Here is a 26,877-nt window from a genome sequence, read left to right on the forward strand (position 1 = left end):
ATGTAATTGTGATAATTCAGATAGAAATAGTTTGATTACATCCGACAGACATGATTACAAACAGCTTTATCAATGTAGTAATTTTATGTGGAAATTTGCCACATGATTAATATACATTCAACTGATGAGGCATTTTTTTGAGTGTAGGCTCTCTGAATTTCTTATGCTGACTTTGTCAGATGTGCATGCACATATATTTTGCTGTGTAGTAAATTCACTCATCTGGTGTTCACGAGCAATACACTTAAGTATAATCTGGTTTTATAACAGAGAAAAAATGGCTAAGCAGGCCGGGCAAGCTGAGTGAAAAATAGTTCAATCTAAACTTCCTCTAAATATGGTCTGGAAAACAGGACTTTCCTACAACCTGACCACCTAGATCTGTAAACGCCATTCCTCGGGATAATGATACCAATAATAGAATCGGGACTGATTAAGCTTATGCAAGCCTGAAAAGACACCAGGGAAAGTTTCTTAATCATTATTGTGCAGTTTAGGCATTGCTGGCAAACCATAACACAAGACATTTTCCCAGAACTATGCTCTGGAAACTTTGTGTGATACTAAAGTTGTTAGAGGACGTCATAGCTATGATTTATGATGTATGAGAGAGAATACAATTGAATTAAATTATAGGTGTGTATGTAGGTCAGGTTTTCAAATTATTAATGATATATACTGTACACTAGTAATATCTTAAAAATACTTTTTAAAAACAACTATTTATTTTAAACACTTTCATGTATGTCTTCACAAACCTACAAACTTTTTTTGTTGGTGAATTTGGTACAGGCGGAAATTCGGGCAACCCTCAAGTAACCAATATGGCGGCTCCCGGTGGAAGGTCGGTGTTATTCGTGTGCTTGGGTAAGAAAGATTATAAAATATCGCCAGACCTTCTCTAACTTGTGATGCTTAGACGGAAAGCCGATAAAGTAACATTTCAGCTGGAGTCAAACCTTCATCACCGTTTCGATCGATGATCACTCTTTCACTGGCCTCGTTCAGTGAATGAATCGTGAGCCTATAGGATCTGCATACTGATGCAATCACACGCAAATCTCATCCATTCAGACATTAATAAACACTTCGTGTTAATGTTGGCGCTTAAAGCTATACTGTATGTATATTTTCAGCATTGATCACCCGTATGTTTATTCTCTTAAACATAGTTTAGGCTAATACATAGTTTTTTTTTTTTACTTGCCCGGGGTGAGTCATGCTGCTCAACAAAACTAGGCCTAAATTAATCCCATTTACTAAGGTTTACACATTTTCATAACGTTATGAGGGTAATTTTTATTATCCACTTTACAGTTTGCATAAAAGTGTATGCTTTATTGTCTATGGATTTTATTTATGTATTTATTTGGCTATTTTTATCTTATGGCAAGTAGTCAGGGAAAGTAGCCTACATAAAATATATAAGTATACAATACTGTCAAAAGTTTGGTGTCAGATATATATATATATATATATATATATATATATATATATATATATATATATATATATATATATGGGTCATTGACGAATAAGGTTTTTAAAAGTGTAAAAAAATAGAATGGAGATATAACTATATTTGAAACCATTTTTAGTTTACCTAGGTGTTAACAATAAGATTTTGTGGTTTGTACAATCAATTAACACTGTTTTTGTTTTTTGTCACTGTTTTGGCAAAATTTTTTACAAGATGGACGAAATTTGTCACCAAAAAAGTCATTCGGTTTAACCATGAATATATCTAAAATGATTAATTTTCAGATAATTATTCATGAAAAAAACTGATTTGACATTGATGTTGAGATAGTATATAGTGTGTACCACAGAAGAAATATTAAATAAAATTATCACTGATCTCATAAATGTAATCATTTATTGGACTACTCTAAACACTCTAACATATTCAAGTAAAACATTGCACAGGGAAAGGAGAAAAGGGGAAATGTAAAAAAAAAAAAGCCTTATCTGCTTTATATTTGTATTATTGTAGTTCCTTTAGTTATTAAAAACAATATTATTCGATTTAAATATTTACTATATCGGTTTTACCCAATGACCAAGGCCGGTTATACCGAATGACCATGTCTGCTGCCCTTGACATTATGAATATTTAAGACAATAAACAGACACAAATAGCTTCAAAAGAACATTTTATTGTTAATATATATTAACAATATTGTTAATATAATAGGCTATTAATGTAAAAAGTACTTCAAACATTAAAACATTTTGATATCCAACATTTTGATATTGGAATGAACATATAACTCGTAACGCAAATTATATTAATTAAAACATTAGAGGCCCTATTTTAACGATCTGAAACGCAAGTATCAAGCGTGAAACACAAGTAACTTTGTGGGCGGGTCTTGGGCGCTGTTGCTATTATACCGGTGGGATAAATGACCCTTGCGCCCGACTAATCTAAAATGGGTTGCAAATCTAAAATGGGTTGGTCTGAAGTTGCTTCATTATTCATAGGAGTGGTTTGGGCGTAACGTGAAATAAACCAATCAGAGCAACATCTCACATTCCCTTTAAGAGCAGGCACGCTTGTTCCATGGCAGATTGCTATTATAACAGCGGATTTGCCAGACGCACGTCAGGAGCGGTTCACAGCCGAGGAGACCGACGTTCTCGTCAGGGCCGTAAAACACAGAGAAGTGACATTGGGGATGGAGAAACACACCCAAATTAGCTTCGGTTTAACAGGCGTATGATAATTTGGGTAAATGTGAAAGCTAGATTTATGCCTATTTTTTCACATCTTCATGGACACAACAATGATTTCCCTCGTGTGTTAATATTTTTTCTTGTAATAATGTATGATTTGCAAAAATGAATGATTTAGCTGCTTCTGTGTAGATGAGACAATCAAAGTGTATGCGTTGTGCACACGCTACATTGATTATGGCCAAGCATGCGCCTTTAAAATAGCATATGAATAACATGCGCAACACGGCTGACTGACACTAACTGACTTTAGACTAGGTTTTTCAGTGGCGGAATTGTTTTCTAAACCTGCAAAATAGCACCAGGGAACGTTTGCGCCGGAACACGCCTCCTCTTTTCCCTGAACCGCCCCCGGGAGCGCAAGTTCATTTCCAAATTTACCGGTGTGCGTCTGTGGAGGGAAAAGTCTGCTGTGTGTGGAGGGAAAAGTCTGCTGTGCGCGGGTGCAAAATAGGAATTATACATGCATCGTATGGAGCGAATTATGTGCCATAATTTAACAAACAAATCCAGCATTTTGCAAACAAACTCAATCTACTTCGCAAAGGAAAACTCGACTCGTAAACAAACTCGATCCGCTTTGCAAAGGAAATCTCGACTCGCAAACAAACAGAAAGCAATGTGCAAGCACAAAGGTCACAAATGCGTGCAGGCAGATTTTCTCACAAATGCGTGCAGGCAGATTTTCTCACAAATGCGTGCAGGCAGATTTTCTCACAAATGCGTCCAGGCAGATTTTCTCACAAATGCGTGCAGGCAGATTTTCTCACAAATGCAGTTGAGCAACTTCCTCTTCTAAAACAGTAGATGGCGCTAAACTATAGGCTAATTTAGCGCTAGTCTCCCAGGAGAAGCACTGATTTGAAACTTGCCTTTGCCTACAGCTGAGGAAAATGACCGGAGAACGGGTGTGTTTCTGTCTTATTTGATCTATAATTAACCTTTTTGAGGTTTTCTCTTGCCAAACGTTTATTGCATATCTAGACAGAAATCCACATTAGCACTTAGTAGCACTTCACTCTCTCTAGGATCGGGGAATCTGTAAGCTGAAAGCTCTGCCATCTTGTTGCTTTTTGTCATTTTTTTCTGCATCGGACTCATGCGAAATTACTAAATTTGTGATTATGTCTACACTTGAACGAATCTATTTATTTCGTTCTCCATAAATGAATGAGAACATTTCATTTAATTGAGCGGCGGGTTTCATTTGTGTGTCCAAAATAATAATTTGGGCACTGCATAGGCTACGTCACAGGCAAGATAAGAAACAATTGTATATTGTTTTTTTTTATTTTTATTTTTTTTTATTAATTATTTTATTACATTAACTGTTAAGCTGACTGAATTCCAACTAAATAAATAAATAAGTGGGAGCCTCCTTTCAATTAAATTAAATGTTCTCATTCATTTATGGAGAACGAAAGAAATAGATTCGTTCAAGTGTAGACATAATCACTAATTTAGTAATTTCGCATGAGTCCGATGCAGAAAAAAATGACAAAAAGCAACAAGATGGCAGAGCTTTCAGCTTACAGATTCCCCGATCCTAGAGAGAGTGAAGTGCTACTAAGAGCTAATGTGGATTTCTGTCTAGATATGCAATAAACGTTTGGCAAGAGAAAACCTCAAAAAAGTTAATTATAGATCAAATAAGACAGAAACACACCCGTTCTCCGGTCATTTTCCTCAGCTGTAGTAGGCAAAGGCAAGTTTCAAATCAGTGCTTCTCCTGGGAGACTAGCGCTAAATTAGCCTATAGTTTAGCGCCATCTACTGTTTTAGAAGAGGAAGTTGCTCAACTGCATTTGTGAGAAAATCTGCATGGACGCATTTGTGAGAAAATCTGCCTGCACGCATTTGTGACCTTTGTGCTTGCACATTGCTTTCTGTTTGTTTGCGAGTCGAGATTTCCTTTGCAAAGCGGATCGAGTTTGTTTGCGAGTCGAGTTTTCCTTTGCGAAGTAGATTGAGTTTGTTTGCAAAATGCTGGATTTGTTTGTTAAATTATGGCACATAATTCGCTCCATAGCATCGGTGTACAAAGTCAATTGCGCTGGGAGCAAGATAGGGCCCTAAAACATTAAAGCATTTAATTGTTCTTGGAACAAATGTTTAAATTGTTAAACAATGAGCTGCTATGCTATAAATTCATGAAAAATTTTCGGATTTGAAGATATCCCTCTCTGTTTGGGTTGCTAGGGTGCTCTTAATGGTTGCTAGGGTGTGGCTTAATGGCTTCATGATGATCTTGAAAGACTGATTGGTTGCCTGAATAAAATGAGCCCACCCCCTTGTCTCTATGACACTGTGCTGCAAAATCATGTTCAATACAAAATCCCTATGCAATTTACCATAGTAGGATAAAAATCCAGGTTTTTTGGGCATTCCCTTCACCATAGTATGTCTATGGGGTACTTTCAGGCACCTATATTATTGAATATAATAATATAAATAATAAAAACAAATGATACCTTTCCCTTCTTTTGGCGAGCATTTGTTCTTTTTTAACAGGATTAGCATTGATCCTTGCCCAGAAGTGATATAATTATAAATCTATAAAAAGGTCAAAATTCTGTCAAAATTATATTTTAAATTTTATAATAATATACTCTGCACATTTTCTATTAATAAAATGTTGTATTTATTTATTCCAGACATGTACAAATATGACCAACATACATTGCTGTCATTCGATACAACCAGTAAGTCATTCGTTATAACCAAAATTTCGGTTTAACCGAATGACTCTTTTGGTTATAACGAATGACAAAATCTTCATTCAATGCTAACAGGCTGATATCTAGCTGCCTAGCTTGTTAGTTAGCTAGCTAGCTACCAAAAGGACAATCAAACATTTTATATTTAGTAAAAGTTTTTAAAATATTACAACATTATCCATGTTTTATAGCGGTTGTACCGAATGACCTGATATTTGGGGACATACGTATGAGCAAGTGAAAACATAATTTTTTCTAATAGTTAAGAGAGAGATAATTACTTTGCTTCACAACCATGCGGTCCTTTGCAGGTGTCTGAATGATGTCACATCCTGTCACATAATATTGACCACATGACTTGATCCAAAATGGAGCCCTTCATATTGGTTACTCTGAATGACATAAATGAAAATCATTTTTCCGGACATTCTTTCTCATAACAAAGCAACGACTTCACATAATTTTAATACCATTTTGCACTATGTTGATATATAATTATAAAATCATGCCAGAATAAAAAATATATAAATGTATTAAATTTTAAGATATTTTAATCTCAAATGAAATTGCTGTATTGGCCTTCGGACGGTTAAAATGAATGACTTTTTGACACTTCAAAATCTTTAAAATACCTTTATATGTAGTAAAATATTATTAAAACCTTTTGGATTCAGTAAAAGAGATCAAGTTGTACTACCTTACATACTTTGGATGTTATATATTTGTTTTTTTATTATTATTAAGGCCTTTGGACAAAAAATGACCCCTCACGTCATTGACCCATATATATATACTATTTTTTTTTTTTGAAGAAGAAGAAGAAGAAGAAGAAATGAATACTTTAGTTAGGCAAGAATGTGTTAAATATTTCTGTTCTTTTGCTCTTTCTAATAATCGAAGAATCCTGAAAAAGAAATGTATCACGGTTTCCACAAAAATATAAAACAGCACAAAATAAGAAATGTTTCTTGAGCATAAAATCAGCATATTAGCCCCTTAACGCCTGAATTTATATAGCTGTATATATAAAAAAAAATTATGTTTGTTTTTGCCTTTAAGTAGATGGTAAATAATGTTGAGATTATCAATTTCACTTTTGCACAACAAATAAATAGAAATTTTGGTATGTTGCAAATTTGCGACAACAGGCATTTAGGGTAATTTTTACAAAATGGTAAAATTAATAAAACACATTTTCCCATCTCAGGTATGTAGATTTTATTCATGGCACAAAGTTGTTAGAACTTATAAACTTTAATTGACAAATTAATGAATCTTGACAACAGCAAGAAACAAAACACTCTCCTACTCCCTAACATTGACAGTAGTTTTTATACATTCCATGTTACACTCTGTTTAACTCTTTCCTTGTTTCTCCAGTGCATACATTATATGAAGAGTTCAGATGCAAAAGCCTCTAAGTGCCATCTGAAATTTTCTTCTAGAATGATCATTTTTATAAAGTTTGTATATTTAAGTTCAGTAATTTCACTTAAATGACAATTAATAGGTCATTTTCATTGCCATTTAAGTGAAATTGTTGAACTTAAATATACGAGCTTGATAAAAATGATCATTTTAGAGGAAAATTTCAGATGGCACTTAGAGGCTTTTGCATCTGAACTCTTCATATATTCTTATAGTGTTATATCCTAACATGCTATTTTTTGTGCAAAAAAAGAAAAAAACCAAAAAATTTTTTTGGCTGAAACCATCTAAATACAGCATTATTATAATATGTAGCCATTAGCCCAATCCAGCCGTTATGGACCAATGTCGCAAATTTGCTACAAACAGAAATCTACAAAGTACGTAAAAAATATTCGTCACATGAAGTCTATATGAATAACATAGCTATAGAAGCAATCAATAATCTGGTACATATTTTTATCTTAGCACAACTTAACTCATTTTGGGCAATTTCTCCACATTTGCGCCCTTGATATGCGGATTTTGCAAACCAAAATATTAGCTTCGGTGAACCGGATGTAGTTCCCACTCCGACCGCTCCTACGAGAAACCAGTGCGTGCAAAATGTTCCTAGGTATGTATCGAATGTGCACAAACAGGCATTGGGGGAAAACACACGCTATCTCGCCTGCAGTCTGAATGGAAGGGTTTTGTTGCAAATTCGCGACAGTGGGCGTTAAGGGGTTAGAATGATTTCTGAAGGATCGTGTGACACTGAAGTGGAGTAATGATGATGATGTGAAACATTTTGTACATGTTTGTGTATATGGAATTTGCTCACATGTAATACACATGACATCTAAAGCAATACAATTCTTCCCTCTCCTCAATACCCAGGGAATATTTGCAGATCCCCAATCGCTGAGGCTGTTTTCAGGAAGATGGCCACAGACAGTGGGGTGGTGGACAAGGTATGTCACTGCTTGTGATGCTTCTTTTATTGAATGATGTATATATCAACATTTGGTCTTAGCTTACAAAGACTATAAATAATCGCATGTGCTTCAGTGAATAGATTTCAACAGTGCATCATCTTCTGGATGAATGTAATGTATCTGGTCTTAAAGTTCTAGCAGGTATGTAACAAAGTGACATTGGCACTCCAGAGCAAAAATCTCTGAACTACTTTTAGCCTAACACCTCATCTTCCCTTTGGATGAGTGTATCAGTGTCATGATTATTTTTGTTTGCCAAATACACTTGCTCTTATGGAGATTTGACTTTATTACTGAGATTGCACAAGGGACAAACATGACATGTTGTTGTACAAAATGTTTGACAAGAGTCAAAAGACGAAATACAAAGAAATGGTTTCAGATTCATTCCAGCCTTAAAGTTTAAGGCCAGAAATATTCAAAAGAAAATACTTGGCCAACATGATCCGATTGTTCATGTAGTAACATACAGTATGGATCTAGTTCTTCAGATAAATGTTATTCTTCTGTTCTGTTCTGTTTGCGTGTATAATTTCATCATCATCATCATCAATGCTGTGTGTATGTGTGTCTTCACTCTTCAGTGGACAATAGACAGTGCCGCCACGTCCACCTATGAGATTGGAAACCCCCCGGATCACCGTGGCCAGGCCTGCATGAAGAAACACGGCGTGTCCATGAGGCACGTGGCGCGGCAGGTACGGCGGGGTCCTGATTAGCAATTTAGAACCGTGTTCTCTGTGTGTTACAGTGGGTTATAGACTCTGGTGCCACCTCAGATTGGAATATTGGCAGCGCTCCTGACGCCCGTGGTCTGGCCTGCCTCAGGAAACATGGCATAGAGACAGATCACAGGGCACGACAGGTACTGCAGATGTGGGATTTTGTCTGTACATGTGATATCCACCTTATTTTGCTATGCGGAAGTATGCTGTTTTCTTTGAATGTGTGAGATTTCTGGTATAGTTAAATAACTAGAGGAATAACAGAGAATTATTTGCACTACAAACCACCGTGTTAATGACAACGACAACAAGATAAAATTCCATGATAACAAATAACAGTTTGCAATATAAAACAGCATAACAGACTTTTTTGTATAGCCAATATAACTGGAAGCGTATGACACTGGAAGCCTTGCACATTCAAGTTAACGCTCTTACATTAAATATAAGCTGGATAGATGGAGGAGAAAGAGTGCAAGAAGCTTTCCGCACAGTACTGATGTACAGTACAATGTTAATGACACATTTAGCAAAATTTCACTAACTTCAGTCAGTGTTACTCATACGGAAACCTTGCAGATACACAAATAAAGCCAGTTTTGGCAAGAGAACTGGTGTGAGCATTCTCTAATCGTAAATTACAGCCAAAAGCACTTTATCTTTGTCACACACCATATATGTTTTATCTTTCTTCCTTATTTTTAACTTCTTGCCTATAAATTGATTTTGACAGGCATCCGTGACTGCTGTTGACCCCTCTTCTCCATCTCCCTCTGTGTTTTCTGACATATCTTGTACATTTCTTGAGGAAATTCTCCACAGAGTTTGTTGTTTTGAACTGGCTTCCAAATAGTGTTTGGTGTGTATTGTGATAAGACACGTTTGGTCCATAATGTATCACAAGCATATATTTCATAGCACATACATAAATCAAAAAGAGATAAATTAAAAATAACTAACCTTCTTTCCAGGGAAGCTGTACTGGTGCTGTTGCTGGGTGGGTCCCACAGACTAACATAAACTCCGGTTTTCACAGACAAGGCTTAAGCCTAGTCACAGACTAAAATGCATGTTTGAGCTGTTTCAAATGCATGTTTGAGTAGTTTTAACTGAAAGCAACTTGCTCTGACATGTTAAAAAATATGTCTGTGCTATTGTTTTGTCTCAAGATGCACACACAAGTAATGTTTTTTTCTAAGGCATGTTTATAAAAGCTACTTTCCTAATTGAACTAAGGCCTAATCTTGGCTTAATCTAAGCCCTGTCTGTGAAACCAGGCCAAAGGCTTTTTTTCTCAAGTAGTGGGGATTTTTCTGTTACTATGTGTGCAGGTTACTAAGTTACGCCAGTAGGTGGCAACAAGTGATTCTCTAACTCGAAATATTGTGACTCAAACGTAAGTTACTCGATGTTAACTTATTTATTGAGCTGTTTTATAAAAACGTCACACTTGCAGTTGGTCTTAATATATGAAATTTCCTGTTGGTATTTGGAACAACAGCGCTCTTGCTCATGTGATAGCCTATTGCTTAAATATAAATTACATAAGTTTCAGGCAGATGGGGCAAATGAAGTGACTGAGCAGTGTGACAACAGTAAGCCTAAGCCTAGGAAATGGTGCAGAAATTGGTGACCTAAAGAAATCTGTGACAGGATTTCAGTAACAATTCAATGTTCGCACAAGAGCGCACCTTGCCCTTGTTCACATTATGGTGAGCACGGTAAATTAACAGTCGCGTCTAGTGAGAGGTGTGGTAAAACAAATGAATTTACTTCATGCTGTCTGAGTGTTATTTTTTCTCTCTCATGATTGTAAATTTTCTCTGTTTTAACCATTTTGATTATTTATGCATCAAACATTATCATTTTTTTATTATAAAATCTGGATTTCGGTAACCTCTAATGCTGTGTTGTCAGATTTGGTGACCCAGCTGTATGTGTGTATATGTTCACATCAGAGCAAAATGCTTTTTTAAATACTTTGCAAAATCACAGATTCCTCTAGATCTCTGATTTCGCCACTGGTGCTAGGCGTGTAAGCATATTTGTTCATACTATTGGCCTTTATTCCACTAGTTTTCATTTAGTTTTATGTTGCTGGTTATCACAACCTATATGGCTTCATTGAAACCTGTCAAACATAAGTTGGCTGCTGTATCACTTTGCCTGAAATATAGGCTTACATGGTCTGGCCTATTACTGACCTATTACTAAGAGAAACTGCGAACTCGCGTGCTTTCCACCCACAGATTCCAGCCGTCAGTCAGATATTCCAGTCATGTGGGCAAGCTTTAGCTCGGCCTTTAGAGGTCAGGTTCATACGGGGCTGTACAGAGCTGAGCTCACACTAAAGACATCTTTGTCCCGTTGACCTCACACAAATCAACAGCCCCCAATTATACAAGGAAACACATGTAGCCAAAGAGGCGTTTCTAGTCCCCCCCCCTCTCACACACACACACGTATGTGTTATTCATGATTTCAAGTACTTGCTCTTTGTTGTTTTTGTAAATTGGAAACATAGATTTCTATTATGGCTCACTCTGTGCAGTGGCGTCCCAGATGAATAATGTGTTCTTGCTCAATATATGCACGCATATATATGCAGCCACAGATGTGCTTTGATCCATTTCTTATCTTCATGTCTTGAGTGATGGGAGCGAATGTTCGAACAGGCAAAGACGGCACGTCTACTCGTTCTCTGGCCTTTCGCTTATGTTCCCTGGAACTTGTCCAAGCCAGCAACGTGCTCTTTTGGCTGGATATTTGCCTCTTTTGGTGAAAGACAGGAAGAATTAGAGAGGAAAATGGGGGGGCTGGGGGCGAAACCACTGGCCCGTGCTTAGTGGGTCACTGCATGGACAATGTGAATGAAGTGTTACATGGGTTACTTATACAGTCTTTCTGTTTGTTAGGTCACCAAAGATGACTTCATGACTTTTGACCACATCCTCTGCATGGACGATAGCAACTTGAGGTATGTGCAGGGGTTCAATTGGGATTTTGGTGGTGGGATCCTAAATGTGGCTATTCTGATACCTTGTGTAAGATATGACACCCTCACGACACCCTCACCCCACCCTCAAAAAACATTACCTATGAATGTATATGGTATGTATGTGTGTGTGCATATATAAAGTTAGATATGTGTGTGTATATATAAAGTTTTTCCGTCCGTCTGGCTGCCTGTTTTTGATACTGTCAGTTACATGCTTGTCAGGCTGTTTGCACCTGGTATTAAGACGTTTTGGTCGATCGGATCACAAGTAGACGAGGGAGACACATTCCCGTGTACACCTGTTGTTTTAATCCGTCTCTTTTGTCCACTTTCGACCTCTTCTGTACTGATTTCTTCAAGGTAAAGGTCTATGTATGGACTTCTTTCGATCTAATGGACGAAATAAGATTGCACAATTTACATATGAACGTGCCCAGAGACGACGGAAAAACATACAGAGAGCAGCAACTTTCGTTTCTGCTCTGACAGCCACAAGACTACACCAAACTGCTGTGAGTGTGTGTTAGAAATCAGGAATGGTGAGAGAAAATCGTGCTTGGTATATTTTTCCTCTTCAAACCAAACTTGAGTCTTCAGCCGACTAAGTTTAAATCCCGTCTGGCTAGCACACTTCCCATAATGTTTACACATTGGGTCAGTAGGCGGAGAGCAGGCGGTCTTTTGCTGCTGTTCGTACGCATTCGACCACATGAGCGTTTACACTGCGAAAGAAATCCGGTGGTCGAAAGTGGACAAGCTCAAAACGTTTTACACCCAGATTATTTATATTCAGAGGTGGACATTAACAAAGTATATTTACTGTACTTATGTACACTGAGTATCTGTACTTGGCCTAATCAACACACGACAAAAATCGGTGTTGCCTACACCGTGTTATCCTCTTTTTAAAATTTGCACCCTGTTGACTTCAATGGGGCAAGTTTTAAACCTGCTTTTAGCCTCTTAACATCCTTGCCCCATTGAAGTCAACAGGGTGCAAATTTTAAAAAGAGGATAACACTGTGTAGGCAACACCGATTTTTGTCGTTGTTCTCTGTATTGACAGCACTCCAAATTTACAAAAAAATGAGCTCAATGTTAAAATTGACCCGAGTTCTATATTGTATTCGGAATCACATGTTCCTGCTAGATCCAGTGCGTATTAAGAAGATTACTGAGTTCTTTAGATTCCTTGTCTTTTCTCTGTGGTTCCAGGTCTCTGCTTTTTCTCCGTTGCTCAGCACGGCAGACTGACGCGATCTCACAGTCAAGCTTTAGCGATGATTATCTGTCTTGGGTTAATCAAGATTGAAAATATACATGTGAGGTCATCAATTGTTGTATTTTTCCTGCTATATTTTGACATTATTTTGTGAATGGGTGGTGTGCCTTAAAGGTTAAAGGTCTGAGCTGGTAATCCTACATAAAGGTCATAGGTTCAAACCTGGAAGGGATGATCTCTGAACTGTAGAGTTAATGAGACTCTTGGTCAAGATTTTTTGTTTTTTTTAAGTTCTTTGAGATTCCTGAGTTGTGTTGTGCTTTGTCTTGTTGTTTTTAAATGCAGGGCTGTTAAATGTCATCTTATGTGAATATCTCTTAAGAAACTCATCCAATCACTGTCAGGTGAATCTGAAACCAGCCTAATAATACAGACCTTCCTTTGAAGACCAATTAGTTTAATAATCATTCAAACTTTTTGATGCCACTGACCCCCAAATATCGTTATCTTCTTGTGAGGTTAGGTACTCCCTTCCTAAAATTTAAAGGCAACTATATATTTTAACGTACTACCATTCAAACGTTTGGGGTCGGTAAGATTTTTTTAAATGTTTTTAAAGTCTCATGCTCACCAAGGCACAGAAATTCAGCAAAAGAAAATGCTGAATAAAAACAATAATGTAGTGAAATGTTATTACAATTTAGAACAACACTTTTCAATTTGAATACATTTTAAAATGTAATTTATTCCTTTGCAAAGGTGAATTTTGAGCATCATTACTCCAGTCTTCATGTCACATGATCCTTCTGATATGCTGATTTTTTTTTTATTATTATGATCCATGTTTAAAACAAGTGTGGTTCTTTGGTGAATGGAATTATAAATGCCTTAAATATAAATTTAATACATCCTTGCTGAATAAAAAAGGCTGTCAATAGAATAAAATATTTTTGATTAAACTTATATCCATCCTGAATTAAACAGTAATGTCAAATTTGGTGCATTTGATGCACTTTTTAAATATATTTATCTATATTATTTTATTTTATTTTCTCTTGAAAAACCATATTTCAAACAACCCACAGACTAGTTTGAAGATACATAGTTTTGTATATTCCTAGTGATTATTGTTTGTTTTTAATAGTCTCGTCGTTCATGATTAACCACACGAGCTATCAGTACCCTGGCGTTGTTATGTGTGTTGTTATGAGTAATTTATTTAGATTTTTTCAGCTGTGTGTGTGTGTGTGTGTGTGTGTGTGTGTGTGTGTGTGTGTGTTGCAACATCCTGGTCCTGGGAGACTTGCAGAAAGAACAGACAGTTCCTGTCAAGTTTCATTTGCGCTTAAATCAAATCATATTCGTGAATTAATCTGGAAGAATTTAAGAAATCACACCATTGATATGATTATGCACCAGTTCACTGGCTGCACAGGATCTAAGCTGTGTGTACTGTTTTCTTACAGAGATCTGAACAAGAAGGCAAGCAGCATAAAAAACAGCAAAGCCAAGATTGAGCTGCTCGGCTCCTACGATCCTGAAAAACAGCTTATTATCCAAGATCCGTACTATGTAAGTATACACACATGCACACAGCAAGATTTGTGCCAAACCCTGGTCATCTATTGCCAAATACTCAATGAAAGTAGCCAAAGGCCCAAAATAAAATGAAGAAACCTGTTTTTATATTATATTATATTATCATTATTTATAGATATTATGAAAGATCCAATCAATTGGACATATGCCTCAGATCCTATGGTCTAAGAACATATATGGTGAGGGTTCATGTTCATCCCATAATCGCGACTCCAGCTGTTTACTAGTGTGTGAACCGTTTCAAATCAACCTAGTGATGTTAGATCATTTGGATGTTTCCCACAACCATCACTTCCTTTTCACATTCATCTTAAAAATGTAATCATTGTTTGGAAGGAGGATTCTTGTGATTTCACGATGATTCATAATTTCACGTTTTGTATATTGCTTTTTTGGATATTGAAATACTTCTATCCCTGCTTAATAGACAAAGAGAACTGAAGGTAAGGTTAATTTTTTAGAAAACACTGTGGCACTATCGAAACATTGCTCTGTTTGTGCATCCTGACCAGTCCGACATTGACAGACAGCAGTGGCTCGACTAATGGTGTGAGTTTGTGGCCAGGACTATTGCTAATATGTCATTATTTTTGATGATTATATTTTTATAGGACTTCTTAAAAAATGTAATCGCACCTTTTTGTGTGATTAATTGCACACTCGTCGTAAAATTAGACATACACCATCTTGTTTAACATGTTCATTTTGCCATCATTTGCTCTGTCCAGCAAAGTAAACAATCAGATTGAAGGGTGATTCATAAGGTAAATGTAAGTGTCTTTCCAAAAAAAAAGGACATTTGGAGACTCCAGAAGGACACCAAATAACCAAATGTTATAAGGAGTCCATTTAATTTATAAATGCATGCACACCAAAGCACACATGAAGAATTCTTTTTTTTTTTAGAAATCAGTGTAAAGTATGTGTACAGTGCATCAGCAAAGAGCTTGTCTACATTTTAGTCAAGTTACAATACTGAACAGAACCACATGGAGAAGCCAAAAAAAGTCTAATCCAACTGCCTTGACCTGAGCGCATATGCCTACTACAATACACAGATCCATTCAGAATTACTAAACATAGCAACATACATCAATATACATCTGGCCTAGGATGTTTTGACGTTCCGTTCAGTCTGTATTTCACACAGCGCGCGATGCATGCGGGCTTGTGCACTTCAGAAACAATCAAAGAACATGACAGAGAATGTGTTTTAAAGCGTAACACACTTTAATGAATAATTCACTGAAAACTAGCTGCGAGTCACTAATCTCTCTGCCATCTCTGATGTAGTCAGCCTGGTTTTCTTTACATTAGCGCAGAGTGATAAACTCCCGACTTCTAAGATCATCAATGTGCAAGCACGTTAATGACACAATTTCACGTGCTTCGGTAAGTTACTTTGCGTTATTTGCTTTAATTTAATGCTTTAAGGGTTTTAAATTAATCACATACGTTAACGCTGACAGTCCTAATTTTTTTATAATTTTATTTTTAAATTATACACATTTTATTGGTGTGTGTTGTGGTTGGTTGAGGGTTGTTGATCGTGTAAAGAAAACTTTTTTGGAATGCTGCAAGCTGCTTATTTGGTTGTGGTTTGCTTGGATAAATGCATAATCATGTACTTATGCAATAAATTAGCCAATAAATCATGTCCTCAGTCTAGATCTTTTCAGAAAAGATGAAAATTTGATGCATTGTGTGGTCCTGGCCCCTGACTGATGTTTAAGAATGAGGATTCCTCAGTGGATATCTGTGTGTGTTTAAGGCGTACTCCATTTGCAGAGTTTCTGCAAACTGTCAACACTTACTGGATATTAATGTCTTGTGGGTGAGGACAGCTTTTAAGGAATACTTCACTCAAAAAATGAAAATTCAGTCCTCGTGTCATTCAAAACCTGTATTTCTTTCTTGGATCACAAAAAAGAGCATTTCTTTTAAGGAGGCTCCATACAGTTTCAGTGATTTGGGCTGAGGCTTTCAAACTTATAATACAAATAAACTTTACAAATAATTCCTTATGACTCATTCAAAGTATTCTGAAGTCATAAAATAGATTTGCTTGAGGAACAGACAAATAAAATGATGTATTACTGAGACACTATTTGATTGAATGCAGTTGAACTGGAGAGCCAGAGATTCGGTTGAAAAGTTTTCATTGAAAAGATCAGACTCAGAAGAAGGGCTTATGTTGAAGTTTCTTAAACCAGATCAAGATTTTCAGTGAATAATGACTTAAATTTGGACTGTTCCTCACAAAGTTATTATATAGTATTAAAAGACTTTGAACATAGATCAAAAATGGGATCGACCACTTTTATGGTGCTTTTGCATCCTTTTAGAAGCTTGAGAACTTTAGTCTTCCTTCAATTGTTATTACATGGAAAAGTTTGTCCACATTATCCAATAATCTCCTTTTGTGTTTCATGGAGGAAAGAGTCACATGGCTTTGGAACAGCATGCGGTGAATAAATTACGATAAAATTGCAGCTTGTTTTGGGTGATGTATCTCTTTAACAATTAGGCCAAAAACTCTGGATGAATCTGATTGCGTTCAATGTCTGTTTGCTGAAATAAAGCCAATGTAAGAGTATTATTAAGCGTATTAAAAAGAGGTGTTTAGTGTCACAACATGTCACAAACACCCAAGTATGACATAAAAGTTATTAGCCAACAGATAAAACCTCAAAACTGATGTTTGGAAGGGTGCAGTGTCCGATTATGAGAGATGATAGGGAGGGAACGGATGAGTGTGTTGAGAAATAGAAATTGGAAAGCCCCTAACAGGCCACCCCATGTGAGATCATTAGCTTTCACCCCTCCAGATACTGTCAGGTCATTCCGCTCTCACCACCAGCTCTCCAAGCCACATCTGTGAAGGCCAGCAAACTCGCTTTTAAGTGAGAAGGTGTCTAAGGGCTGATTAAGGACACATTGTGAAGATGTTTCACTAGGCTGAAGGCTTCCAGAACACGTGTGCCACAGCCATTCTGAGGTTGTTGAAGATTATCCTTTGGCATGCTGAAAGGTGTAAAGTTGTATGTTTCCTTTCTTGTATTTCTTCATGGCAGACAACCAGCTGGCTGAATTGTGTAGGCCTTTCTGCCAGTGCAGAATAGGAAACTGGCCTGTACGCTGTACTATGTTTGCTGTGCGCTCCAATTCGCCAGCCAAATGCTTAGGGCTGCCCCCGACTAAAGATTTTTCTAGTCGACTAGTAGTCGCTTGTTTAAGCTGTTAGTCGACTAGTCGGACGTTTAGGATACTAGTTTAATTATATATATCAACATTACAGAGAAATACTAAACCATTATAATGAGCATTTCAAATTTTGGATTATGAATGGGTCAGAAAAAACAGCTGAACATTCTGAACATTTTAAAGTCCCCCTGTGGTGAAAATCAAGTTTTTAATGTTGTTTATGTCGATGTGATGTTTTTAATTTGCTTTAAGACAAACCATGTGCAAATTCATAAATCAACACCCATTGCTGAGTATTTTCTCCTTAAAACTGCAGTGAACCAAACAGTCTCAAAAACGCGGTTTGAAATCACTGGTGTTTGTCAAACCGTTTGTTGGTGAGTGAGTGGAGGTGGGGCTAATTTGCATATTCATAGAATCTTGAATACTAAATAAGGCAAGGTGTAGTGTTAGATTCAAGCTATTTTAAAGCATGAAGAATTTTTTTCAATGAAAAAACATTTGAATATGTCATTTCGGTGATCAAAGATGAGTTTTTAGGGATAAAATTGAATGACTACAGGAGGACTTTAACAACTAGTGTTTTCTGAGTCAGTGTCCGCTGCAAAGATGAAGTTGACAATTCTGACTTGCCATCTCCATAGATGGGATAAGGATGCGCCTTTAGAGAGAAATTCACGTTAAAGCAATAGTTCACCCAAAAATGAAAATTACCCCATGATTTTCTCACCCTCAAGCCATCCTAGTTGTAGATGACATTCTTCTTTCAGACGAATACAAGCAGAGTTATATTAAAAAATTCTTCCAAGATTTTTAATGCCAGTGAATGGCTGGTTTCTGTTTTGAAGTCCATAAAGTACATCCATCCATGATAAAAGTCCACACGGCTGAGGGAGGTTAATAAAGGCCTTCTGAAGTGAAGCGATGCATCCGTCTAAGAAAAATATCCACATTTAAAACTTTATCGACTGAAATAACTAGCTTCTGGCAAACGGCCTACGCAAGTCGACTTACGCCAAAAGACTAACACTTGACGATGTATGACGTAGGATGTAGGGGTAGCGTAAGCTTTGACGCCTCTCGCGGTTCAAACAAACAGGGCTGGGCAACAAACTCAAGCTCCTCCGACATTTCTCTTTAAAATTCTCGTTTTAGACTTCTAATTCGTGACTGGTGTTTTGTTTTGCTCTATCCTCTGCACTCCCGGGTTCATCAATGCGTCATGCATCAGGTCAAGGGTTACTCTTTTGCCGTAAATCGATGCGTACGGCTGTCTGCCGGAAGCTAGTTATTTTAGTCGATAAAGTTTTAAATGTGGATATTTTTCTTTGCATCGCTTCACTTCAGAAGGCCTTTATTAACCCCCTGAGCTGTGTGGACATTCTTTCTGTTGCAAATCTCAGAAGAAGTATATATTGTTCATACATTATAATGTTGTGAATGATGTCTAAGTACATTTGTAGCATTTAAAACGACTGATTTTAGTTTTTTTGTTGTTAGTTTAGTGGTGTTGTTGTTGTTTATATAGACAGATTAATTCTATTGGCCAGTATTGTAATACTTGTGCAGCTCCACTGTTTGCCAATAAGGTTTTTTATAATTCATAGGTATTACTTTTAAGCTCAGATTAGGCAAAAAAAAAGTATTGTTTCAGTTCCGTCATACTAATGCACACAAGTATTCTAGAGAAAAAACACAGGCAGTAAATTAGGGCTAAATATGCTCATAACCAATTATCAAGACATTTCAGCTGTGCTGTCTTTGATCTGGTGTCTTTAATGGTTTCTGTTTGTCTTCGCTTGCAGGGGAGTGATAAAGACTTTGAGACGGTGTATGAACAGTGTGCGAGGTGCTGCAAAGTCTTCCTGGAGCAGCACTCATAACACACACACACACACACACACACACACACAACGACCATCCTCTGGAACTCTTCGACGCCTCATCATGAGAAACTCAAATATAAATATCTGATTGAAACATTCTTTAAGTGTCTTCATAAGCTAAGCACGCAAGCCAAATGATAGCAGCTTAAAGAGAAGCACTTTGTCTTAACTGTAAAATACGTTGTCATAGGATGCTTGTGTGAGCAGCTGTAAACTGTTTCTGTTGACCATACTCTCTGAAAATGGTAAATTCACCAAAATAAACCGGCAAAAAATACTGAAATTACTTTCGCATGAAATTATTTTTCCACTTCTTAGGCCAACACTTTTTAGCTACATTTTTGTACATTTCTATGACAGTTTTATGGCTTTTCCCCTCATTTCTTTGAATATGATTGTGGTTGTGCCAGGTTTGATTAATTAGGATCTAGGTGATTTAGATGAGGAAAGATGGATGCAACATGACTGACTTGTGCCTTTTTTTTTTTCCACCACCTTCCCCCCCTTTATGCTCCTCTCTTATTCATCCTCTGCATATTTTTGGGAACTCTCTGGAGATTTTTTAGCAGATGAGCTAAGATATTTAGCAACAGATTGACCATTATCTTTGGTGTGGTTACAGACAAAAAAATTCAATATCTCAGAAGCATCCAAAGCATCCACCATGAGCGATAAGAGGTCATGAACTCCCTAAAAAAATATTTTCTGATGCCAAGATAAGCTGTTAAACTACATAGAGACTATGTTTCATGCTGTAAAATATTAACCTCAATTTTTTTGGTGTACATTTATATTAAAGACAACAATGTTTAAACAATCATAATTTATTTAAATATATTGTCTTTTAAATATACATATCCCAACGAAGCAGTCGTACGTCAGACGCTGATATGTTTGTTATAGGTCTCATTTGTACAATATTTACATATCAAAATATACTGAATATATTCCACAGTCATACACTCATCTCACACAAAAACTAAAAGCTTTTGGTCATGGTTTTACTGCAAAGAGCAACCTGTCTGCTGGCAAACAGAAGCGAAAGGAAACGTTCATGCAGTTAACTGGTTTTCAGTTCTAGCACAGAGAAAAGGAAAGCTCTCTCGTTGCAATGAACCATAATGGACAATTTCTCGTCATAGCTCTGAATTGTAACCCCATCGAGGCATGTCGCACGAAATAATCACTGGCTGTGGCGAGTCATGTTATCTGATGAGAACAAACTGTGAAAACCACTACAATCCCTTTTTCTCATGATGAAACGATGGAAAAATGGTTTTCTTTTTTGGCAGACAGGTTCAGAGCCCAATACGCCAGATGCGTTTTTTGCTTGCTTTCTCTGACGTCCTGTATTTTAACATCGGCTCCATGCGGAGTCCATCACACCGTCCTTGGGCAAGTGCATCCCATTACTCTGTCCATTTACTGCTCTATCAATTCTCCGGAGAGGCAGAAGCAGTGTTCTGGACGCGATATGCTGATTATGTGGAATGTTGCGTGTTGGTTTAAATTCTCTTCTCTTGTCCAAAGGCACTTGACTACTGTTTTTTTCCTCCTTCTTGGGGTCACTCTGGTTTGGCTTCAACCTGCTTGATAAAGGATGTGAAGTTTAGTGATGTTTCAGACTTGGCTGTGTTCATGTACATGTGTGCACTTGGATGCATCTGAAAATTCTTTCCCTTCTGTGAAAAATTGGGAAACGGCGTTTGTTACATGCACTCCCTCTAAAGTGGTCTCCAAAGCATTGATGTAAAGTTTATATACATGCTTAAATCACATCTGAAAGCTCTTAACGCTAAGACACGGAGGTTTATCTGTAATGGGTTGGATAAATTCTAATCCTGGAATGTGTTCTCAGTCTTAAAACCTTTAGCTGCATGCATCCTCTCTGAAAGTGGGGAATAAATCCCTTTTTTGTTGTATTTTTGTAATTTACCTACATATGTAACAACTTTTTTTGTTTTGAATCTGTGTAGTATCCAGAGTTCTCACAAATTCTGACTAGATTTTCATAACTTTTCCAGGATCATGGGAACCCTGCATATCTCTTCTCCAATTTCTTGTAACTCTCAATTTTCCTTCATTCAGTGATGAAAGAAGGGAAACACTTCATATTGATGGTCCACTTTAGTCATTCTACTACCTATAAGTAACTTTGCAACTACATGTCATTATAGTATTATCAGACTGTCTGCTTAATATCTAATAACACTTTATTTTGATGCTCCCTCTACAGACATTTTACTAACCATAGCCACGTTTCCACCGCAGGAACTTTCCCCAGGAACTAGGAACTTTGGGGTGGTACTCCGTGTGTTTTGTCCGCAGGAACCAGGGTCTAAATGAAGTTCCAGGTAACAATTTTCCCCTTAGAAAGTCCCTGCTTGTGAGGTAGTACTTTTTCAAAGTTCAGGAACTTTCGGGGGTGGGACTTGGGCACTGAACATGCTGATTGGTTCATGAGTTCATGCAGCATTTGTTGATCTGTTGCGGTGCATGCAGTCCTAAGTCACCGGACTAATTTGCCTAATCTTCAGTGTACTTGGAAATGCAGAAACAGGTCTGAGGGAAAAAAGTTCCTGGGACAAATTGTTCCGGGGTAATTTCAGTGGAAACGTGGCTCATAAGTATCTTTGCAAGTACATGTCAACTTATTCAACTAACCTGAACCTAACGGTCTACTAATACTCTAAAGAGAGTTAGTTGACATGTAGTTGCAACTGAATAAGAGTTGGTTGGCAAAGTTACTTATAGTCAGTAGAATGTGTAAAGTGGTCTATCAAAAAATAAAGTGTAACCAAAAAAGGAATTAAAAGTGTCTTACCTGGTAAAGTTAACCCTCTTGACATCTCCCCGCCAGTCGCGTCAGGAGTCGCGCGCACCTTTTGTAGTCTGAGGACAGGAGTAAAGCCTGATGAGTCGGATAATCAGCTGGATGAGTCCTGAATTTGTAGCCTATACTGTTTCTGTGTTAAAACTCCATGTGCAGAGGTAAATCAGGGGCACCTAGCCGACATTGAGACTGTCATGAATATAAAGACAGTTTGTACAGGGTCCTGGTGCATGTGGGCAGAGGTGTAACCTGTTTGTGGGGTTGAAGAGATGGGAAAGCTTGACTGTACTCACATGCAGGGATGGTGCAGTCTCTGGTGTTATGGTAAAGCCTGTAGACAGTCTTCCTGCATTTTGGACTGAAATAAAGAGGACCTGATGCAAGGAAAACAGCCCAGTTAAAATTCTCAAACACATCTGTTTTCCTTTGTTGCTTTGAGGTCACAGAAAACTCAAAAGTCTCTCACCTGTTAAGTGTTTTATAACCTTCTCTTTCTTTCTGAGGTCTCTGGGAAAGATTTCTGCAAAGAGAAAGAAACATTCAAAGGTCAAATCCTGAATATCCGCTGATCCTTCAAGAGGGACGAGTCTGAAGCTCAGACAAATACTCAGCTCAACATTCCCCAGCAATGATCATGCTCTAACTAAGCGGTTTAGACCCCCCAAAAAAATTTCTGTACACACCATGATCACCTATTCTAAGTATTCATTTGACACACTCACCAATATTATAACTATTCGTTCAACACAAATGTATGTTCAGTACTTTTTTAAGTACATGTAGCTTAATGTCTCTCTTATATGATAAAATCCTAGGCCAGAGACCACTGATATAACTGGGAGTCGCTGATCACCAATATCACGAGTCTGACTAGTTGGCACACAACAGTGCAATGCAACACTGTTTCACCCAATGCTTTGAGAGTTAAGATTTTGGCTAATGTCCTAGTGGGTAAGTCATATCCTTCCTAAATATAGGTCAAGGAAAAATAAGGCATATAGAGTGTGATTTCATTGCATTACATAACAAAATATCAAACCAAGTGGCAACATTATAGACTGAAATGGTTCAGAAAAGTGAAGTTAAATCAGAGAAAGCTCTAGCAGCTAGAACTATTTTTGCAATGACTTTGAAGCAACTGGTCTCAATGTGATTTATGGTGGAAGCATGAAGTCAGTTTCTTGGTAGGTACATGGAAATGTTCCACTATAAGGTTTGACAACCAGTAAGTGTCATTTTATCTTAATTTAAAAACACAGTTTGCTTGAAAAGTGTGCTATCCTTTTTTAAAGTAAATGTAACTTGCCACATTTAATTATCCAATGCAATGACAACATACAGTTTTAGTTTTGTGGACATTTAATGCTCTGCTTACCTAAAATTGTTTCCCCACTTTCCGTTTTGAGATTATGAGCGTCCTTTGGCTCGAGTGCGCGCTCAGTCTTCTGCGCGCTCGTGTCGTCAGATCTGTTTTCCACCTGTCTCATGATGTCCATTATCCGTCTGAATGTTTTTTCGACCTTGTTCGCCTTGGCATCGCTTTGTGCGGAGGTACAGATTAACATTACGAGCCCCATTAGCATCACCGGAGCCCGCAGCGCGCACATCGCTCCCGCAACCAGAGTGCGCGCACGTCCCGCACTGCCCAGGTCCTGGTGAAGAAGTCACAGGGTTTATAAGATGCAAAAGTCCACTTTACGTTAAAAATAAACTTTGGAGGCTTTTACGATTTCTTAAAAAAGAAGTGTTATTTCACTTTCACTACCAGTCAGTTTGGACACACCTAGTCATTCTTGTGTCATTCACAAAGTAGTTTTTAATCATTTAGGTGATCAAAACTCATTTATTTCTCATCGACAGCAATTTAATTGCATGAAGAACAAAACAAGAAGTGTCATGCTCCTCAGATGTTTCTCCAGAGAAAGAGATCCCAGAAACTCACGTGTTTTCTCTAGAGTTACAGATTTCAACAATGTCTCAAACTGTGCTCAGATTTGGAAAGATACCCACATATGCAATCAAAAGTTTCAGTATCAACTAAATTCTCATCATATTCTTCCAAGACCAAATAATCTCAGCGTTGCACCTGGATTTTATTGTTAACCTTTATTCGTTTTATTAGGAGTTTTATGGAAAAATATACGAGACATGCAATATAAATGAGCACACCAAAGTTATTAAAGAGATATGTGCAATAAGCTCCTAAACATAAATTCAGACTGAATTAAAATTCAACAAATTCAAACTGACTGATACTGTAGATAAAGTAGTTAAACTTTCGCATTTCGCATTTAAAGCATCACAGCCCATAGAAGCGTATTGATTTTTCTCCTAATTTACAATCCTTTTGTAAATCAAAATAGTTCCGGAGAAAAAAATGTGTAAGCAATAACGTTAGGTATGATATGGTCAAAAAATAAAATAAAAAGTTGAAAAAAACAATCACCATAGGTCATAAATGCCTCCAGTAAACCTACCTGAGGACGGTCGTTGACGGCTGTTCTTCCTCTCAATCGGCACAGCCTGAGGCAATTGAGCGCGCGGTGTGTTTTATTGAGTCTCGAGTGTCCGGTGCCTATATAACCACGCAAGGTTTGCAGAACGAGCTGGGAAAAAGAGAGAGAGAGAACTATCCTTTCAAGCGAATCGTCCTTTATTATACTCAAGCGTGGGAAGTTTGAGTGGTCAGACTCCTTTCTGATGTTTCCGAGACTTGAGAAAACTCCAGTGAAAGCTCCTCGTGGACACTGAGCGCGCGCGCCGCTTGTAGTAAATGTCTCGAAACATTCGTCGTCAATTCTCGCCAATTTATTGAGGCTGCCAGACGGAAGGAGTTGTCCCTCGAGGGCTTACATCGCCGTGTCTTTAATTAGAAACTCGTCACACGTACGCTGCACATCCTCTTATTCCCGTTTCTCACATGCAGCATCCTATGGACATTTTTTCTTGCCCACTATCTCATTAAAGCACTTAGAAAGCTGTGCTTGCAGGAAGAGACGTAGCTATACCAGGAACTGTCCCACCATTGCACAGACTGGAACTCTTATAGTGCCTGAAAATCAGGTTTTTCCCCTCACACACCACCATAGATCACCATTTCATCCCTTCGTGTCTCCAGAGGATTGATTCGAGTTACAGATCGATGCCTGGAAGTGGCTGCAGCTGATGTAATTATTCTGCGTAATGGTAATGATAGCGCAAGAGAAACAGTCAGCCAAACAGACCAGAGAAAAGTGAGTTCGGATTAGTTTGTGTTTGCTTTCGTTCATACCACTCCCTCAAAGCAAAAGAGAACATGGAGCAATTTGGCTCCCATCCCGGTCACGAACGGTGATCTGCATGGGCGGACTCAACACTAGGCAAAGGTAGGCAACCATCTAGGGCCCCTAAAAGTCAATTAGACCAACACCTAACAATATAAGTGTTAACTGTCTTACACAGAATTAAACCTGAACATTGAGGAAAACAACTTAAGGGAAAATAAATGTTAATATGAGGAGGGCCCTGTTTGCTTAGGCCTCTGAATCTGTGTGCTTTTTATAACAACATAACGTTATCCAGTTAAAACTTTGTTGAAACTCATTGTCTTCCACTGTTTTGGATTGTTTACATGGAAACAGCTTAATGTGTGTGGTTATCTTATCAGTGAAGTGAAGTGCTCATAAAGGCAGGTACACATGATAAAGTGATTACACTACAGATATCATAAAACCCTTTTCTGTACAGTGAGACTTAAAGAATGACGGTGAACCTGCTGGTTGAAGATTTAGATTGCATGGTATTTGAAAGGTTGTTCAAACCTCATGAATTGGTGGCGTAAGCAAGACATTTAAAGCAATAGTTTGACCCAAAAATCAAACATTTTGTGTTATTTTCACGTGCCAAGTTTAATATGCACATCCCCTAATGATATTTGAGAAGGATTGCGTGAATAACAAACAAAAGCATTAAACACTTGACATAACTGATAACAAAGCATAAGTATTAAATTCAATTTAATAAAATGTGATGGGTCCTGCAGCAACATCTGGAGAAAAGTCCTTTTGGGTCTTTCACTGAAAATGATGAAAATAAATGGAAAATGTTTGGCTTGCAGTAACAAGTTACTGTAAAATTACATTTCATTACATATACAGAGGATGTCAGGCTCCAAGCAGTTCATGCAACAAAATCGAATATTTTGTTTGCGATTTTCATGTGCCAGGTTTTAATATACACATCTGCGAATTATATTTGAGAAGCACGGCAGAAATAACAAACAATAATGTAGCATTAAACACCTTAATGTACATAACTGATAAAATATTATAAAATGTGATGGGTCATGCATGTTACTGTAAAATTATATGTATTTTCCCATTAAATATAATATTATTTTTTTCACTATGCTATAAGATAAATTACAGTGTTTTCTTTAAAAAAAATTAACAGTACAGTTCATTTTTGGGTGAAATATTTTAAGCTGCTGTAGGGAGCGCCGTTTTATATAAAACCTTCAATTAAATTGAAAATTAAGTTTGGAACAGTGATGGAAATTCTGCCTCCTTGATAT

General features: G+C 37.3%; 2 protein-coding genes across 6 annotated transcripts; one reads left to right on the forward strand and one right to left on the reverse strand.

The window, feature by feature from the left end:
* Nucleotides 1-792: 792 nt before the first annotated feature.
* acp1 (acid phosphatase 1) lies at nucleotides 793-19,778 on the forward strand. 2 transcript variants are annotated; one of them, XM_079848226.1, is made up of 6 exons: nucleotides 793-867; nucleotides 7,761-7,834; nucleotides 8,443-8,556; nucleotides 11,499-11,560; nucleotides 14,270-14,375; nucleotides 19,412-19,778. In XM_079848226.1, exons 1-6 carry the CDS (start codon nucleotides 825-827, stop codon nucleotides 19,487-19,489), a joined length of 477 nt encoding a protein of 158 aa, XP_079704352.1. In that variant the 5' UTR covers nucleotides 793-824; the 3' UTR covers nucleotides 19,490-19,778. The 2 variants fall into 2 exon arrangements, with proteins under 2 accessions (XP_079704352.1, XP_079704353.1); XM_079848227.1 differs by lacking the exon at nucleotides 8,443-8,556 and adding an exon at nucleotides 8,610-8,723.
* Nucleotides 19,779-20,300: 522 nt separating this feature from the next.
* On the reverse strand, nucleotides 20,301-25,722 carry alkal2a (ALK and LTK ligand 2a). Of its 4 annotated transcripts, none has more exons than XM_079848231.1 (6): nucleotides 24,803-25,722; nucleotides 23,701-23,977; nucleotides 22,792-22,845; nucleotides 22,619-22,699; nucleotides 22,317-22,384; nucleotides 20,301-21,078 (listed from the first exon to the last, which is right to left on the reverse strand). In XM_079848231.1, the coding sequence occupies exons 2-5, from the start codon at nucleotides 23,930-23,932 to the stop codon at nucleotides 22,326-22,328; spliced, it is 426 nt and encodes a 141-aa protein (XP_079704357.1). In that variant the 5' UTR covers nucleotides 23,933-23,977; nucleotides 24,803-25,722; the 3' UTR covers nucleotides 20,301-21,078; nucleotides 22,317-22,325. The 4 variants fall into 4 exon arrangements, with proteins under 4 accessions (XP_079704357.1, XP_079704355.1, XP_079704354.1 ...); XM_079848229.1 differs by having other exon boundaries at nucleotides 22,317-22,403; XM_079848228.1 differs by having other exon boundaries at nucleotides 20,301-21,081; nucleotides 22,317-22,403.
* Between the last annotated feature and the right edge of the window lie 1,155 nt (nucleotides 25,723-26,877).

This window comes from Squalius cephalus (assembly GCF_949319135.1).
Source record: "Squalius cephalus genome assembly, chromosome: 18".
NCBI lineage: Eukaryota > Metazoa > Chordata > Actinopteri > Cypriniformes > Leuciscidae > Squalius > Squalius cephalus.

Excerpts from the sequence above, each read along its gene's own strand:
- acp1 (XM_079848226.1), top strand. The coding sequence starts at position 825 with ATGGCGGCTCCCGGTGGAAGGTCGGTGTTATTCGTGTGCTTGG. Across the intron at positions 868-7,760 it reads GGTGTTATTCGTGTGCTTGG|GGAATATTTGCAGATCCCCA; the intron begins GTAAGAAAGATT and ends CTCAATACCCAG. Across the intron at positions 14,376-19,411 it reads TTATCCAAGATCCGTACTAT|GGGAGTGATAAAGACTTTGA; the intron begins GTAAGTATACAC and ends CTTCGCTTGCAG.
- alkal2a (XM_079848228.1), bottom strand. The coding sequence starts at position 23,932 with ATGTGCGCGCTGCGGGCTCCGGTGATGCTAATGGGGCTCGTAATGTTA. Across the intron at positions 22,846-23,700 it reads AAGTGGGGAAACAATTTTAG|AAATCTTTCCCAGAGACCTC; the intron begins GTAAGCAGAGCA and ends TTCTCTTTGCAG. Across the intron at positions 22,700-22,791 it reads GGTTATAAAACACTTAACAG|GTCCTCTTTATTTCAGTCCA; the intron begins GTGAGAGACTTT and ends TCCTTGCATCAG.